Here is a 15,652-nt window from a genome sequence, read left to right on the forward strand (position 1 = left end):
TAAAATTGGCATAAATATACCTAACACATTATATGTGCTCTAAATGGGGTAAAATTTCCTTTGTTGCTTCAACAAGACCCTAGGAAATGAAAAAAAATGTATTAGTAATTGTTATTAAAAACTACAATAGATTATATGAATATAAATGAACCTGTCATTAGCTTGTGTTGATCACTAATGACACATAATCCCCTGCCAGCATCCAATGAAAGATCTTCAATTACTAGTTCCAAAAACCATTTCCAATTAACCTTGTTTTCAACCTCCACAACAGCCCATGTTATAGGGAAAATTTGATTATTTGCATCTCTACCTATTGTAGTTAGTAGCTCACCATTGCATTGAACCTTCAAAAAAAAACCCATCCAACCCTATAACCCTACGAAATCCTATCTTCCACCCATCTTTGATTGCTTTAAAGCACACATATACTCTATGAAAAGTTGTAGTCTGATCAGGATTAATATTAACAGAAATCCTAACTGTGCTTCCTGGATTGGACCTCATCAGTTCATGTCCATAATCCCACACTCTAGCATAATGGTCACTCAATTTGCCATCAATTAAGGACAATGCCCTATACGTTGATTTATAATATTTTGACCATGACACCTTGTAATGAAATTTACTTTGAATTTTTTCCTTCATTTCATTGCATTTTAACTTTGGTTTCCTTACTAATTCTTTCATAAATTACTTTGTTAACCAAGTTGGATTCATAACCCTTGAACTATTAAAATTCCTAACACATGTATGCATATCATTCATCCTTTTAACCTGGAATGATTTTTCAGTACTCGTCCATGAAGTAGGAACCATAAAAGGGCATTTTTCTAGATCACTAGCACACACAGCCACTAGTTTAACACTATCACACTTCTTGAAATGCCTCTTATAACCCTTATAAATGGAATAATTTGTTAAACATAATTTCAGTTGATGTCTAGATTAATACCTTTCTCCAATAATTGGTTTCATCACATTCCATTTGACCTTCGGATTATGGATGGAGTATACAATTTCATCTTCATCACTATCTTCCTCGTTAGATTCTTTAGTGTTTTTTCTCAGCATCTACTTCCATTCGAGCATTCTCTCATTCACCTTCCACTGGTTCGTCGTCATTGTCTTCACAAAGAACATTAACGAATTCATCTTTGCATCTTGAAACTGCTTTGGCTTTTACAAAATCATCAACTTGAATGTCGAATGTAACCGGCTCAAATACTTCATCCATCGCCAAAGGAGATGAGCAAAATCGATCGATCGATTTGTCGGGAATAAAGGAGACCAGAAAATGGGTTTTCTTTAATAACCTTAATGAGGTCAATGATACAATCGCCATTAAGATGCCACGTAATCACATGTAACCGGCTAAATGAAGGTCACCGGATGATAAGGGCTAAATTGTCCAGTTTATCCGGTTTATTAGGCTTTTTCATTCAAAAAAAAAATATAGGATTTTTTTGAAACTTTTGCCAAAATATAGGGACTTTACTATAGATATCCCTACATAAATATTATATTCAATCTTTTCACCATATGTTGCCTTAAAGTATCGATACGGCCACACAAGTTGTATAGGTGGGTATTATTGTAAAACTCACCGAGTTGGTCGATTACTTCTCCGAGTACTCACTACTTGGCCCCTTATAGAGGCGAGTTGTAAAATCCCGAGTACTCCCCGATCTATCCCTTACTGAACTGTGTAATGTTGGAAAACCTAGTAAACTCGGTGATTAACATGTATATACATAATTAATGATTTATTATTTAACGCATACATGTGATTATTACTACATATATATTTTAAAAAATCAGTAATTATTCACGAAGTGAGACCATTATTATTATTATTATTATTATTATTATTATTATTATTATTACTACTACTATTATTATTATTATTATTATTATTATTATTATTATTATTATTATTATTATTATTATTATTTTTGTATTCTCATGTATCTAATTTTATTATATATTTCAATCAACTTATGATTTTGACATATATAATATCCCTAAAAATATTTCTACATGAGTTACCGAATCCGAGTACTCGTTACTTGGTAGTCAACCGAGCAGATACCGAGTAACGAGTTTTACAACCTTGTATGTGGGTTAATATAGTTTTAGTGGTGTATGAAGAGGAAATAAATGAACAAATGGTAATTGACATTTGGTTTTTGTGTTTAAATATAAATTTATAATGGTTAATAATTTAATAATTAGTTATGAAAATCTTTTTAATAACTAATCTATCAATTTAAACACACACACACACACACACACACACACATATATATATATATATATATATATATATATATATATATATATATATATATATATATATATATATATATATATATATATATGTATGTATAAGTCTATTCAACTTTTTTGGGTTAACCAAAATAATAAAAATGTAACCAAAATCAAATCGAATAAAGTATCTTATTCAGTTAACCAAATTGAATTAACCGAGAACCGAATAACCTAAACTAAATAAACCAAACATCATTTGGTTTGGTTCGATTATTCGGTTTCGATTTTCTATCACATTCTTAATGGATGATAGTGGATGATGTTGGCCGGAGAAGATAATCATGACAAAATTTAATGTTAATTTTTATTAAAAAATATAATTATAAATCGTGTACACAAAAAACATTAACCCACAATATTCATTTAAATGATAGGTTTTAAACATCTCGGGTGAACTTAATGATAATTCGTGTATAAAAAATGATTATATATGTATAAGAATAATAATTTATTAGCCTACAAAATCATTTTTACTTATTTTCATACCCATATTAGAAAAAGGTAGAAAAAGGTGTTTTTTTATTTGGTGTATTTTATTGTTTCCTTGGTGGCACATTGGGAGCATTACAAGCTGTCTGTGTACAAGCATTTAGGTGTATATATATATATATATATATATATATATATATATATATATATATATATATATATATATATATATATATATCATAACAAAGCTAGGCATAAACATAGGCTTTTAGTCTGGAAACAGATCATATTGCTACATTTCCCATATGTAGGGTTTGGCACATAGGTAAATGTTACCCATTTTGTAAACTAAGCCTTATAGCTTGACAAGAAGGATCACACACACAAAGGCGGATGCAAGCTTTAAGGAATGGGGGGCGGTGCCCCCAAGGCCCTAACGCCTCCACGACTTTTATACACTATTATGGACTCGTTTAGTTTATTCATTATAATTAATAATTAATAAGCCCCTCGATGTATTGTTCTTTGAATTTACAAAGGGTTTGTGCTAATTTTAAGATGACCTGATCTCATAGAAAATCGTGACACATAATTTATAGTAAGCGTTTGTTTTAGTTTTTTTGTTGTTGGAACCGACAAATATACTAATGAGACCTCTCTAATTAACAAGAAACTAAGCAAGCCACACAACAAGAATGCACTTGAGGGTGTTGATTTGTTTCTTTTTGTTTTAGTTATATAGGATTATTTCCATTTAACTTATTCACGTTTGCATTAAGATTAAGGTAAATAGTACAAAAAACATTTTTTTTACACAGAAATTTGATTTTGACACCGTGTTTTTTTTTTTTGTGTCAATTTTGATACTGTGTTTTCCAATTTATTGCAACTCTGACCACTTGATCGGTTAACCAGGTTGCATGCTGACGTGGCATGATGACGTATCAGTTTTAATGACGTAGCATGCTGACATTATATGCTGACGTGTCAAAATTGAATTTTTTTCTCACAAAAAACACTAAGTTTTCATTTTTTTCGATTTTGACATTAAGTTTAATTTTTTCTTTCAACTTTGACAGTATGTTTTTTTGTTCCAAATCGAATATCATTTTTTCCAATTTTGTTCAATGTTGATAATTTTTCTATTTGAAACCGTATAAATATTTTTTTAATACATTTAAACCGTATAAATATGTTTTTTTTTTTCATTTAAAAACCATAGTTTTGTATAAACACATTTTTTTTATACTCAAACCATATTTTTATGTATAAATATGTATTAGTTATATAAAAATTATATTTTATATTAAATATGCAACTTTAAATGTGTTTGAAGGTTTGGAGGCATGTAGTCGATCAAAACTCGGATATCAAGTTTGCAACCCATCAAAATTTTACATCTTATTAGAAGATTATGGTTAGTTTGAATCTCATGCTATAACTAATGCTTTTAATGTAAGAAAAAAAAACTCCTTGTATTTAAATAAAAATGTGGTTGTTAAAAGAAAAAAATGTTTATACAGTTTAAAATATAATAGAAAAAAAAATATTTATATGGTATCAAATGGAAAATAGACAAAATTGAACAAAATTTGATAAATAATGTTCGATTGGAACAAAAAAACATAGTGTCAAAATTGAAATAAAAAATTAAACTTAGTGTTAAAATCGAAAAAAAAATGAAAACTTAGTGTTTTTTGTGGAAAAAAAATCAATTTTGACACGTCAGCATGCCACATCAGCAAAATTGACACGTCATCATGTCATGATAGCATGTAACCTGGTTAACCGGTCAAGTGGTCAGAATTGTAACAAATCGGAAAACACAGTATCAAAATTGACAAAAAAAAAACATGGTGTCAAAATTGAATTTATGTATAAAAAGAGTGTTTTTTGTGTCATTTACCGTTAAGATTACAAATATCTTTTAAAGTTTTATTTATATGTTTATTGCAATTTTTTAAGTAATACTCCACCAAAATTAAACTTATTCCTTTTTTTGAACTTGTTCACAACTAATATTTTTAATGCAGATTCACTCAATTTATTTGTTTGATAAATGTTTTTATTTACAAATTTGAGTCCATTATCATTTATAAAATGCATCATTATTTTGATGAATACATTGTTTCATAAATATTTGTAATTTTATAAATATGTATAATTTCATAAATATTAATGATATTCGATATCAACGAGAATGTATAAAATCAAAAAAAAAAAAAACTGTCAGTAATATCTAAGACTATTTTAACCTGATTCGATAATATTATTGATGTCATGTCCCAACAAAACCATATATTGGTTACACATATATGCATTTCTCAAAAGTCAAAGGGATAATGACTTATAAAAGATTAACATATTTTTTTTATTTGTGCATATTTGGTCACTTGGTCACTAAGGGTTATTCTTTTCTTCCACATTTGACCATTTAACTTGTTTTTTTGTCCAAATTTAATCTTTATAACCGAATACTCCAAGTTAAACCGGAAAAATAACTTAATACGATAATATAATTTTCAGTTTGTATACATTTAGTCGTTAATATTTTTGTATATATTTAATCCTTATGATATGTATAGTAAATTACTAATCTTTTTCTATTTCTTTTTCTGTGTTAGAAAATAGAGAGTTTCCAATTTTTTACTTCACTTCAATACTCAATACAATAACAATATTCAATAAAATAAATAGGAAACTAGGAATGAGAGTCTTTTTCTCGCATCCATTCATATTTGTTATATGTGGCTCGTCTTTTACTTATATTAGTAACCTAATTCATAAATCAGTTAAATAATATTGGTGCTCTTATTATCTAGTTTTCTCCAAGCAGAATATGTATTCTTCTTTGATTTCATCTATATTTATAACACACAACATGAATTTTTGTGATTTTTTCCTCCTAACTCGAATTTGTACTTTCAAGACAAAAAAATAAAAAAAATAAAAAAACAAAAAAATAAGAAAGACAACTATTAGAATTTGCACATCTAAGATAAAAGCACTCTCACAAAAAGTTTATATCTACCTTCATAGCAGACAACGAGATTTTTTATGATTGTTTCCTCCCAGCTTGAATAATAAGACATATGTATATGGTTGTAACGTCCTATCCCTAAATACATATGTTTTTTAATAGAATACATCTAATGATGAAGGATACTAAAAGTATCACCCATAAACTTAAATATAGAAGCCTAAATAGATTAGAACGTAAGGTCGGACGGAATGGAGCTGCGGGGAGGGGTGCGAGACGTTTCCGCATGCGGGAACACCACACCATCGATGCGGGATGCGAAGTGCGGAAAGGGGGTGCAGGATGGGGATGTCATGTTCTCACTCTTCACCTCATTCGTCCATTATTTTTTTTCTTTTTTTGATTCAAACGGTTATATAGTCGTTAATATATATATATATATATATATATATATATATATATATATATATATATATATATATATATATATATATATATATATATATATATATTTGTTTTTTTTTTCTATTTCTTTAAACTATAAATACCACAACATCCAACCATTTTTTTAATCCATACCTTATACTTCTTTCTAAAAAATATTAATCAAAATGTCATCATCCGATTCGACGGCTGTAGAGGAGGCTACGTTTATCGGTTCTGCATGACGAAAACGGTTGCATACTATCAAAACCGGGTAGGCGAAACATCACGTGCATGATCTAAACCAAGAAAGTCGCAGTTGCGTAGAAACACGATCGTCTTATTGAAGATTATTTTGCAAATGACGTCATCTACGCTGTAAAGTTTCGACGTCGGTTCCAAATGAAGAAGGAACTATTCTTACGTATTGTTGGCGATTTGGAAGGTCGCTTTCCATATTTCCAATGGAAAATTGATGCAAGGCGGATAAAATGTTTCTCTCCCATTAAAAAATGCACGGCTGCAATTCGTCAGTTAGCATACGACATGGGCGCAGACAAATGAGACGAGTATTTTAGGATGTCAGAGCGTACTCTGCGGGAGTGTGTGTACAAGTTCTACAAAGCGATCTATTTGGGTTTACGGGCAACGATATTTACGCAAACCAACTATTAAAGATATCCATCAATTGTACACGGTGCATGAAGGCAAGCATGGATTCTCTGGAATGCTTGGTAGTATCGATTGAATGCATTGGGGTTGGTCATTATGCCCCAACGCATGGCATGGTCAATACATGAGAGGCGACCACAAAGTGCTGACGATCGCTCTAGAGGCTATCGCATCACATGATCTTTGGATATGGCATGCATTCTTTGGTCCGGCTGGTGCAAATAATGACATCAATGTGCTAGACCAGTCACCGATATTCAACGATATCTTCCTTGAAAAGTTGCACGATGTACATTTTTAAGCAAATGGGATAGCATATAAGTGTGGCTACTATCTTACTGACGTTATATATCCTCACTTGTCTGTTTTTGTGAAATCGTTTATATGTCCTAACGACCCGAAAAGGAAAAAGTTTAAAGAGGCGCAAGAGTCAGCTAGGAAGGATGTGGAGCGAACATTTGGTGTACTTAAGAGACGTTGGCAAGTACTAGCAATCGAGGCAAGGTCATATGAAAGTGAAAAGGTTATAGCACGTAATGTATGCATGTATCATATTGCATAATATGATTCTTGAAGACGAAGGAAGAACGATATGTCGGTACAACAAAAATGAAGTTTTGCCAAATGTCGAAGGAGTAGCCGTTGATACACAAGAGTATAGGGCGAATAGAAAACAAGTACACAATCATGACATTCATCACGCCCCTCGTGCTGATTTGGTGGAGCACATTTATAGGACTCATATTCAGCCCCCGATAGAGTTTTCTCGCGATGATTTGTTTGACGAATCATACTAGGATTCTGATATGTTCTTCGAGAGTGAAGATTCCGATGACGATAGTGACGTTCGGGAGAATGAGGAAAAAGATGAGGTCGATGACGAGGACGATGATTCCAAGTGATGTATTTGGATTTTTTTTGTTTGATTTTTCTTTTGCGTTTTTTTTTTTTAAATTTTCTATTTATTTAAATATTAGGTATAATGTAATTTTTATTTTAATTAATGAAATGCTTTTTATTTTTAATTAAATTTTATGTTTAGTATTAATTTCAAAATTATAAATCATAAAAAAAATTAATTTTATTTAAAAGAAATAGTAAGGGAAACCCTTCCCACCAAATTCTGAGTTTTAGGTGAGAGAAAAGAAAGTGAAGGAAAATGTGATGTGACCCACTCCCACTCCCTCTGGTCTAAGTACACCCAATGATGCTTCATACGTTAGAAAGTAGGATTGATATTAGGCTGTGAGGAGTGGTGCGGTCTTTACCGCACCTTTTACCACATAAGCAAGGGAACACCACCCCCTGGCTGCGGTTTGGGTGCGGTTTAGACCGCAGTGTGGTAACAAATGACCTTGGTTTGTGATTGGATGGGGAGAAGAATAATGTTTTTATTTAAATTATTATTATTTTTTTAAAATTAAGTATGGTACCACTCCTTGGGTGTGACAAAGAACCGTACTTTTGTAGTAAAAATAACATGACGCTTATATGACAATGAAGAGAGTACGGTTTCATCGACACCACTACCTCTGACCTTATTTAGTTAAATAATAGGAATTGATTTGTAATTTTTTCTATTTTCTTAGTTCCGTGAAGAATATACCTTATAACCTGGGGACCTTCTTACCAAACAAACACTTTCTATTTGATGGAAGACAGCTGGCAAACAATAATTAATAGGGAATTCCAAATTATTTTCATTATTTATTTTTCCAAAGGTTTCATTCGTTTAGTTTGTTTTTTTTGCTTTTCGGTTTGGAAGCGTGCTAGTTTTGAGAAGTGCAATATGAGTATAGAATGATTTGACCCTCCCATATTTTTAACAATAAAAATCCATCTGCACTCACAATAAATCCAAAAAACAACAACATTCTTCCCATAAAGTTGCAGTTTTTTAACTTGGTGTAAAGCTTGTTTCTTTGCAAAGTTGTTAGTACCTCTGTTAAGTGCATATGAAAAATTTGAATTTACTCTTAATATAAGATTGTAATGGAATGAATTATATTGTAGATGTTACAAAATAGAAATGAAAAAAAGTTAAAAGAGGAGATACATTCATTACATGTCTAGACACTAGAGTTAAAGTGGTGACTTTGCTGGTGTACCCGGTTCTCGTGGATAGTTGTTGGGGGTGGGCCGATGTTTTAAACATATGATTGCAGTTCTTTGTCCATATGGGCTGTGTGAATTCACTGTTTTTGTTTTTTTTTTTTTTAAATATTAATATTAATATTAAAAGGAATGAGTAGGAATTGAGACACAAAACATATAACTCAAATACCATTGCATGTTTCTAACAATGAAGCGCCCATCAAAGAAATTGCTCTCTTGCCTCTTTCAACTTCTTCCTGCCAATATTGTTTGACCAAAAAAAAAAAAAGATTATTAAATATTCTTCTAGTCATAAATCTAACATCAAATAGATATTATTTATCATGAAGCAACGGGATCCTTTGTTATAGCAGAAGAGCAAGAGCAAAAGATGATAAGAGAGGAAGGAAATAAAATTAAACATGTACCTGAGGAGCATGACCTTTTGCAGCAACAAACAAGCCACCAACACGAACAAGGGGAAGACAGTATTCAGCTGCTTTACAAAGACCAAAAGGAGGTTTAATCACATGAACAATTCAAAGATTTCTAGAATATGTGGTTGTATTAATTTAAGTGTACCTAATATCCTCATTTCTGCAACAGCTCTTGCCACAGCAACATCAAACACCTCTCTAAATTCTTGATTTTGTCCCACATCCTGCCCTATTAAAATTATTTACAATGTTATCGCCGTTTTCCTGATTCAAACATGTCCTTGTATGTAGCACAAGTTATGAAAAACAAGGTAAAAACATAAGATTAAAAGGTGCATTTCTAATTGAGGAACAGGTTGGGAGCTTCAGGTTGTTGCTAAATTGGATGTACTAATTCAATGAAAATGGTAAACTTGTTTCATGTTAGAGAAATCAGTTCCATGAAAATGAGAAAACATTTGCTTGATTGATTTGCCGAAAAGCATACCTCTGCTCTTCCTCTAATAATCTTCACATTAGATAAACCAATCAAGCCAACTGCATGCTCTAGGAAAATGCAGCGCTTGTTTAATGACTCCAGAAGTGTCACTTCCCAACCTAGAGAATGAAAGAGATGTTACCCACAAAGAAGATCAAGAAAAGTTTGAGATGTGATTTACCAGGGCAAGCAATGGCTAATATCAACCCAGGAAGTCCCGCGCCACTTCCCACGTCTACAAGATTGAGGTTTTCAAATGAAGATTCACAATGCGAAATATATGAGCTCTGAATTGGGGGTATAATGGAAAGAGAATCCTCAATGTGTCTATCCATTACATCACTTGCCTCTTTAACCGCAGTGAGATTCATCTTCTACAAACCAGTAACCCAAAAAGAGAAAATTATCAATTACCACTTTGGATAAAAGCTTAATCTGAATACGAAAGTTAAGTCGAGAATTATAAAGACGGTGACATGTTTAACCTGGTTCCAATCGAGAAGAGCATCGATATAGAGCTGGACTTGTTGTTTCTGTAGAGGATTTAGGGTGTCGAAGTGGGAGGCATTGACGATTGAGGATTTTGTCGATGCAAATCTTCTGGTTGTGACCGTTGGTTTGAGATTGGAAGCGCGCTCAATGTGTTTGATGAAAGTCCCCAAAGATAGGGAGACGGGGAAATTGAAGACTCTGTTCAGCAATAGCACCATCTAGGCGGCGTAACAGATCCGGGATACGAAGTTCGAATAATGAAATCCTTTAAACAGGCTTAAAAATTTTCTATTTTATTTTTATTTTTACCACAAAAAAAAAAAAAAAAAAAAAAAAATCATGAACACCATTCGTCAATTTAAACACAAATAAACCCACTAATGCCATTTTACACATTTGGAGGCCCAAAAATGTCTAGCTCCAAATAACAAGTATTGCACCCTTCAATTTTTTCCATATTATTTACGTATTAATGCATTGGACACCATGTTAATTTTAATTGAATGATATAAAATCTCTGCAATCATAAGTTTTAAGTAATTCCGATGATATACTTCGCCACATATTTAATTCCTTGTAGTAAAATAAATATTACTAACTCTTATGGTCAGTAGAGTATTTATATTTTGTTCCATAAAAATAATGTTGTCAAATCTTCAAAGTTCACACAATCGTGGCAAACTGCAAATCACGCATCAAACATTTCACCATGTCGAGTTTTAAATAATGAGACACATAAGTTACCAATCAATTCATCATGTTGTGTAAGAACAAAACTTAAACTTGTGTCGGGTGAATCATCCCCTAATAAATGAAAATAAATTTATCCTTTGTCAATATTTTATAAGTTTTGGTACATGTCATTTTGTGATATTTTTGAAATAAATATTATCTACTTGATAATTTATTGTTTGTTTCGATTTTTAAAATTAAAGTCATATACTTATATATGTAAAGTATTAAATATAATATATATAATATTAAACTGCAATGAATCCATTTCTTCATTTTTTATTTTAATGTTTTACATTAATTTTTTTTACTAGTTTACAATTTAATTTTTAATTTTTTTTAAATTAACCCGTATAATACATGGGTCTTACACATAGTCAATAAAATAAAAAGAACAAAAAGTCCTCTCAAGAAGAGCAACAGCTTAATGTTTCACATTGCTTATTTTTTTTAACTCGCCAAAAGGTTTTATTTTTCCCATTTCAAGTAAAATCAACTCCCTTGCAATGACACATCCATTTTCAAAAAGTTTTATTTAAATTTTAATAGTAGCCTCAAAAGTCAAAAATTGATGAGAACAATATCAATAACAATATGAAATGCAGAATTAAAATGACTAACAATAAGTCAAAATACAATTTCTCTTTGATTGATCGAAAGAAACGAGAATATAAAGGATTGGCTCAAGTATATACAAACACAAACCAAAGGATTTGTAGCACATCGGTATCATGTGTTGTCTTCCGTCTTGAATGTTGACAGTTCAAGTCTCATTTACAATATAAATGAAATTAGAAGTAGCTTAGAAATAAATTAGATTTATAGGTTTAAACAAAACATACAAACATGAATACCTCAAATGATCATTCTAAAGTCTTTTGGTTTGTTTACTCATTTTTTATCTGATTTTTCAATTAAAAATTTGAAGTGGATCAAGAGGCATTTTCATTTTTGAGGTGAAAGGTATGTTTATAATTAGAATGACAGATATTGGCAATTTAAATGATACTTTTTTCCTTTTCATATTTCAAGATTAATAAAATGACAATATTTTCTTTTTATACTACATCTGGAAAAATAATTCTTAACTTCAAATCCATTTTCTCCTGGTTTAAAAGTATGATATAAAACAGATGTAACATTCTAAAATTCTTGAAAATTTTAAACTTTTTAAACAAACCCAGAACCATCATTGTTTACAAATAGTTTTCCAAAATAAGTTTCACATAAGAGAAATCCCAAAATCATAAAACAAAAACATGAGAAGGTGCACGATCATGCCTTCGCCTTGTCGCGATCCTTTGAGGTACCTGAAACACAATCCAAAATTATATGCCCAAAGCTTAGTAAGTTTTCCCCAAAATAGCAGCACACACATAATCATAAATATCACCACAACAACACGCATACAGAACCTTCACATGTCTGGACTGTCACACAATCCAAAATTATCCGCCTTGCAGGACAGTCTATCCGGGCCACCCTGGGTTTGTTGACCTTCAGTACAAAGCAGGACCGCCTCAACCCAACCACACACATGTCGACATATACATAACTCATAAACATATAATCAATCAACAGAAAGCACAAATCATACAAATCAATAAGCATAGCAATATCCTATCTACCAGGATACAGATCTAACAGATCACTATAATACCCAATCATGCAATAAATAGGATACTCATTCCAAAAGAGCCAACCTTGGTGCCTTCGACCCGACAAGTATAGTGAGGAACACTCACCTCAATAAGCCAAACTGTGATGAAACCTCCAACTGCTGACCCATGTAAAATCCCAAACTATCACATAAACAAACATCCAATTAACAATTGAAATACCCTTCATGACTAAGGGCCTAAAAATAGGGTAATTTTCCATTTTACCCTTTCCCTAATTGGGCCAAAGCCTAAGTCCAAATCTTGATAAAAAAGGCCGAGATGACTTCAAGGCCCACATTTGGCCAAGTTTTCCAAATTAGGCCCAACTCCTTATTGGGCCTTATCCTAAGGTCCAACTCTCAAATCAGCCCTAAACACTCATACCCAGAAGTCCAAAGACGGCCCAAGCATTCAAGCCCAAAAGATGGTCCAATATCCGAAGCCCAAAGTCTGAAGTCCAAATAGAAGGTGTATGCGGGGAGTAACCCTTCGGTACGTTGGGCGTACACCGCCTCGCATTGACCACCATTTGGGTGGTTGACTCAGTACGTGGGGCGTACCCTCACAGGTCTTAAAATCCTTATAAGTGCTTAATGGATTAAGCACCTAAGCTCAAACTTCAGATCCATGACTCCAAGTACTCTAGAATCATATAGTCTCAAACTTTAAGACTTTTGTCGTCCAAAAAGGGATTAATACACGGTCTTAATCAATTAAGACCTCCTACAAAGAACAATGGGCCAAACTAGCTAAAGGGACCTCATTTTTATGCCTTAGGACCAATTCTAGGGTCTGAAAGGATAACCCAACACGTCTAAAACAAAGCATGCACAATATTGAGACTATTAGGACAAGAAGAATACCAAAAAGCAACCAAAACAAGATCTAAACAATCCAAGCATAAATGTAGAACCTTTATACCTTCTAGAGCTTCCCAAGAAGATGATAATCCCAGATCTACAAGCTTGCTTCCTTCCTTGACTTCTTTGATGCACTATCTTCTCCTTTTGGTACAAAAAATCACACTATAAGCTCAAAATGCTCACTTATGGGGGTTAGTGTTCTCTCAAAACAGATAGAGGACTTGGAGGCTGAAAGAGTGGATAAAAATGATCCATAATGGTGCTTAAATACTCCACAAACCCTAAAAATTAGGGTTTCACCTGGACACGCGTACGCCCAGCGTACTGGGGCGTGCCTTAGTACGCTTAGCGTACCCACATGTACGCCCAACGTACAACGAAAGCTCCCAAGAATTACCAATTTTCCACTAAGGCTTACTAGGGCTAAATCCAACCAATTTCAAGGGCCAAAATGACATATATAATCACCAAAGGAAGGATTTGAAAATACATGAAAAACCGGGATGTTACAAGATGTATATATATATATATATATATGTGTGTGTGTGTGTGTGTGTGTGTGTGTGTGTCACATATTTCGTCCAATTATATACTTGATTTTAAATAAATCGAAGGAAAACACATCGTAATTCCTTCTGTTTCAACTTAAGAACAATCACATATTTGGTCTAATTCTCTCTCTCTCTCTCTCACACACACTCTCTCTCTCTCTCACACACACACACACATATATATATATATATATATATATATATATATATATTTATATATAATTTATTATTATTTTCAAATAAACTAGGTACTAAGAGAGTATCTAAGCTCAAATAGTAGATGCATAAGACAATAATTGCAAAAAAGGGTGAGCATTTGGATTGAACCGTACCAGATTAACTCTTGGACTAGACCGATTTGACAAAAAATTAGTGGACTTTGTACCGAACCTGGATATCACCACGTTATTCGCTCCTCAAATAACAAACCCCGCTAACTCACTGCCTCTCTAATTCTCTAGTGGGGACCGATAAAAACAAGACCATGCCCAAAAATGGCTACCGATCACTCGTCCCAGACATGATAAACAATCCATATCATATACCAAGGAATGAAAGGATCCCATCACACTAGGGACCCACCCACTGCACTGCAATCAAAACCCTTCTTGACAGCGAACCCTCAACACCCTGACCTCAGGCACGAAAAATGATCATGATTGTTCTGAAGCGTCCTCCGACATCTAACAAACATAAACCTTAGCTCCCTTCTCAATATCCTTTTCAATACTGAGCACCAGGTCATCTCCCGACCCAGCAGATGAACCTCCAAGGTTATCCATTGCATTATCCCAACCGTCTTAATGGTTTCCTTCTCATAATAACTACATTGGCCCACTGTGACACACAAGTCACGAAGTTCGCCTTACCCCAAGCGAATGTTACACTCCCAATTGAAGATCGACTCCACCCTAACCTCTGTCGTTTACTGCTCATAGTTCCATGCATCTCGCGATACCTCTCGTACCCGAGTGCTGACCTACACAAGTCTAAGACATCAGATGATAAACACTACCCCTCAACATGGAATCCATCTTAGATTCTAGAATCTCATCTTGCCAACCTAATGCACCACCAAAGCCAAACTCAAACTCGAGAGTTTGGTCTGATCAAGAGTTGGAGCCACTCAACCCAAATGAGCACTCAACTCATGACTCATGATCCGCGACCTATGTGTACCCCACTTATCCACTTCCCTTTGGTTGCGAAACCACTACTCAATTAAGAATAAAACGACTCCCGACAAATATGGAGACCCCAGTCTCGACCCTGGTTTGACCACCAGGCTCCCACAACTAAAATATTAGGGCTACCCAAGCCTAAAACTCTTTTGCGTCATGCTCTGATTAGAGAGTACTTCATCACAACATTCTCTTGCTGACTAGTGGGTACTACGACTCCCCGTAGTATCACAACAAACTCTTACTGAGTAGTGAGTACTACGGCTCCCCGTAGCATCTCCACAACCTTTTACTGAATAGTGAGTACTACGGCTCCCCGTAGTATCAC

General features: G+C 33.2%; 1 protein-coding gene across 2 annotated transcripts; it reads right to left on the reverse strand.

The window, feature by feature from the left end:
* Positions 1-8,791: 8,791 nt before the first annotated feature.
* LOC145042450 (S-adenosyl-L-methionine-dependent methyltransferases superfamily protein) lies at positions 8,792-10,601 on the reverse strand. Of its 2 annotated transcripts, none has more exons than XM_078990872.1 (7): positions 10,330-10,601; positions 10,026-10,218; positions 9,854-9,963; positions 9,512-9,590; positions 9,358-9,428; positions 9,120-9,186; positions 8,792-9,030 (listed from the first exon to the last, which is right to left on the reverse strand). In XM_078990872.1, the coding sequence occupies exons 1-7, from the start codon at positions 10,552-10,554 to the stop codon at positions 8,918-8,920; spliced, it is 858 nt and encodes a 285-aa protein (XP_078846998.1). In that variant the 5' UTR covers positions 10,555-10,601; the 3' UTR covers positions 8,792-8,917. The 2 variants fall into 2 exon arrangements, with proteins under 2 accessions (XP_078846998.1, XP_078846999.1); XM_078990873.1 differs by having other exon boundaries at positions 9,358-9,425; positions 10,330-10,600.
* Between the last annotated feature and the right edge of the window lie 5,051 nt (positions 10,602-15,652).

The sequence above is a fragment of the Lactuca saligna genome, chromosome 4 (genome assembly GCF_052625555.1).
Source record: "Lactuca saligna cultivar CGN05327 chromosome 4, ASM5262555v1, whole genome shotgun sequence".
In the NCBI taxonomy this organism is placed as follows: domain Eukaryota; kingdom Viridiplantae; phylum Streptophyta; class Magnoliopsida; order Asterales; family Asteraceae; genus Lactuca; species Lactuca saligna.

Bases quoted from the DNA above. Each gene is read 5' to 3' on its own strand.
- LOC145042450 (XM_078990872.1), bottom strand. From the start codon at position 10,554: ATGGTGCTATTGCTGAACAGAGTCTTCAATTTCCCCGTCTCCCTATCT. The intron at 10,219-10,329 runs GTTAAACATGTC...ACTGGTTTGTAG, and splicing joins CTCTTCTCGATTGGAACCAG to AAGATGAATCTCACTGCGGT. The intron at 9,429-9,511 runs GTACACTTAAAT...GTCTTTGTAAAG, and splicing joins TGCAGAAATGAGGATATTAG to CAGCTGAATACTGTCTTCCC.